The 3,061-nt window shown below is 61.7% G+C and overlaps 2 protein-coding genes across 2 annotated transcripts in view; one reads left to right on the top strand and one right to left on the bottom strand.

Annotated features, from left to right (window-relative positions):
- The window catches only part of CHLRE_16g677429v5 (uncharacterized protein), a 6,526-nt gene extending 4,146 nt beyond the window's left edge, over positions 1-2,380 (bottom strand). Inside the window, exon 1 of the mRNA XM_043071330.1 lies at positions 1,104-2,380. Coding sequence (XP_042916218.1) covers positions 1,104-2,244 — 1,141 coding nt within the window. The 5' untranslated portion in view covers positions 2,245-2,380. The remainder of the gene's footprint in view (positions 1-1,103) is intronic.
- A 100-nt stretch (positions 2,381-2,480) lies between these two features.
- CHLRE_16g677541v5 (uncharacterized protein) overlaps positions 2,481-3,061 on the top strand; it is a 4,722-nt gene continuing 4,141 nt past the window's right edge. The window contains exon 1 of the mRNA XM_043071332.1: positions 2,481-3,045. The gene's annotated coding sequence lies outside the window, so the exon portion shown is untranslated. The remainder of the gene's footprint in view (positions 3,046-3,061) is intronic.

A 3,061-nucleotide genomic window follows, 5' to 3' on the forward strand; every position in this document is an offset into this window, starting at 1 on the left:
GAGCGATTCTGCGGCCATTGGATCCCATTTCCCCAGACTCCATTTCCCCGATGAGGTGCTGGGGAAAGAACTCCGCGTCGCCGAGTTGAGTATCGGGCAGAGGTCGGCAAACGCATTTTTTCTGCTGCGGGTCCCAGACCGATTTCGGTAAACCCCAACCGGGGGGTGTGGGGGGTGTCCCCCCAGCCGGGGGTCCGGGGGCGGGAGCCCCCGGAGAAAATTTTCGCATATCGGGCCTCAAATATGTGCATTTTACTAGGGTTTCCGCGTGTGCAAGGCTTGCATTCGTCTTACGTGTTCAACAGCACATGCCTGGGCAGCTGCTCTGTGGCAGGCAGCCACAAATCCTCGCAATCCCCCTCCGTCCAGCGCAAGCCGGCCCCGGGGCAGCAGCCCCAAAGAAATTTTGCAGATTGCGCTTCAAATTGCGACATTTTCAAGGGGTTTTGGGGGCATTTCGGGTAAACCAAGAGCAGGTCAATCATGTTTTGGGCCGGTTTTGGGGGGCAATTTTGGTTTCTGCAGCGATTTCGGTGGTGTAAGTACCCGCAGCGGTTGGCTATTCTCGATTTCGGTTGCGGGTACATCTGAGGGCCCCGAAGGACCCGAGGCTTATGCCGACCTCTGGTATCGGGTCTGCGCGAGCACCGGTGTGTGGCCGCGTGGCCCCATGAAAGGGACCCAGCAATATGAATAGAAATGTATAGGCAGCATGCGCATCAGGAACCGGCGAGACTGCAAAGTGGTGGCTGTCAGCTCCGTCGCGCTGCGAGGTCGTCACAGGCCGAACGTGCACCGACTGAAAACGTTTGGATGAAAACGAGGTTCTTCGGGGAAGTGTATATTTGCGCGGGTGCGCGGGGACCAGCTAGGACGCGCGCCCCACTCGCAATTTACCAGCGGGTGGGGCGGCCAATAGGCCCGCTTCTTAGGTGAATGGGGCGGTCCCACGCAAATCGTAACTATATCGAAAGCTGCTGGTGCCGCAGCTGGCTCCGCCACCACTGCGGCAGGGGCGGCAGCAGTCATTGGCACAGCGGCCGCAGCCGCCGCCGCCCCTGGCCCCCTGCCCTGCAGTGGACCCGCGCCGCCGTCACGCCCACCTCCCTCCCTGCCGGTGTCTCCGCCTTGCTCCGCGCCAGCTGCAACCACGTCTGCAGCGGCTGCTGGTGCCGCAGCTGGCTCCGCCACCGCTGCAGCAGGGGCGGCAGCAGTCCTTGGCACAGCGGCTGCCGCCGCAGCCGCCGCCGCCCCCAGCCCCCGGTCGCATGCTGCAGCGTGTGCGCTATCACCACAGCACGGGCATGCGTTGGCTGCGCCAGCGGCGGGCCAGCCCTCCAAGCCCTCCGGATAGTCACGTACTACGCCATCCAGGTGGTAGTAGGCGTTGAGCGCGTAGCGCATGCGCTTTCTTAGCTTGTCCCTGCCCAGCTTCGGAGCTGCCGCTGCCGCTGAGTCGCTGAGAGGCCAGACGCTGTTCAACCGCCATACCTCCAACATGGCAGCTGCAAATGCGTCTGCGCTCTGATGCCGACTTGAGTAGCATAGGCGGGAGAACTGCTGGAGTGTTGTGGCGTGCCACCACAACACCATCTGCCCCTCCGCCCGTTTGGTCAGGTCCCACGATGTTGGCGTGTCCGGCAGGCAATCCACAACGGTGGGCTGCATGCTGACGAACTTGCAGCAGCGCTTGCACCATAGCACCGGCACGGCCACGATGACCGGCTGCTCCCAAGTGACGACCACCACCGGCACCTTGTGCGTCAGGTTGCAAGGCTCGCAGCATTCGGGGCACTCACTGCCCCGCGCCTCCACAAGGCCGGTGATTGCTGCTGCTTGGCACTGCAGCAACAGCTGACGAGCAGCACTAGCATCCGCGTAGTCCCGCAGGTAAGCCGACGTGAGCTGTGGGCTTTGGGCGAGGGACTGTTTTGCGTCTCTGCGTGTCTGTCGCGTGTGGTCCCTGAGCGCTGCTCCCGAGTCCCCGGCAGCACCCGGGTCCCCGGCAGCACCCTCGACAGTCTCCTCGACGTAACCCTCGAGGTCCTCTAGCTGCTGGTGCTGGTGCTGCTCTGCTGCGAAGCGCCCGTCTGCGGCCCGCTTCCGTGATTGCGGCTGAGGTTGAGCACCGCCGCGCCGGCTCTGCGGGTTACTGCTACGCTGCGCTTTTTCGTCCTTGGAAGGTAGCAAACCCTTGTAAAACTTCTTGTTCTTAGCGACACTCCCGGCTGAGCGGAAAGACATGACGACACATTTAGTCGGGAGAGTCGGTGTAGTATCCCGGGTAATGTTTAGGATGCGATAACGTGTGATCAGCGTTTAGAGGTAAGGCGTGCAGACTAAAGGGCCTGCTGGCGCTGTCATGCAGGGGTCCGATGGGGGGCGATGGTGGGCCGGGAGCGCGGGGAACTTCTCTCGCGGCTTCCGGGCGAGAACCTTATGCATTTTGAGCTATCTGCATGTGGATTTGCAACTTTCGATATAATTACGATTTGCGTGGGACCGCCCCATTCACCTAAGAAGCGGGCCTATTGGCCGCCCCACCCGCTGGTAAATTGCGAGTGGGGCGTGCGCCATACCTCCGGGGACGCACCATTGCGTCAGCCAGTTTGAGTGCAGGGCCCAGGCGACTCCGCACCTCCCTGAATCTAACGACCGTAATCGTCATTGTCTCGCAGAGCAATACTCAAACGCACTTTCGTCACCAACTTACAAAAAGGGTCTCGTAGCGGCCCAACCAAAAAAAGCGATAGGGCGCTTTATTCTGACCGGCAGCGCGTCACAACAGCAAGCAAGTAGTATACCGGTGTAGCAGGTGCGGCGTGCGTGATGTTTGGGGCCCGTTTGGTGTGGCGACCTGGCGTTGTGGTCGCGACGTGACATTGCCGCTTTACAGTTCGCGGCCGGGGTCCAGCCAAGCGCGCATGGCTGCGAGGGCGACAGGGCACGCACCTGGAGCACTACCGGGCCAGAAGTATGGTGTCGGCGAAGTATTCAGCCGGGACCGTCGGGTTTGTGCTAGGTTCACACTCGCATCCCATCCAAGTGAGTCCCCCCCCCC

This window comes from Chlamydomonas reinhardtii, chromosome 16, assembly GCF_000002595.2.
Source record: "Chlamydomonas reinhardtii strain CC-503 cw92 mt+ chromosome 16, whole genome shotgun sequence".
Taxonomy (NCBI): Eukaryota; Viridiplantae; Chlorophyta; class Chlorophyceae; order Chlamydomonadales; family Chlamydomonadaceae; genus Chlamydomonas; species Chlamydomonas reinhardtii.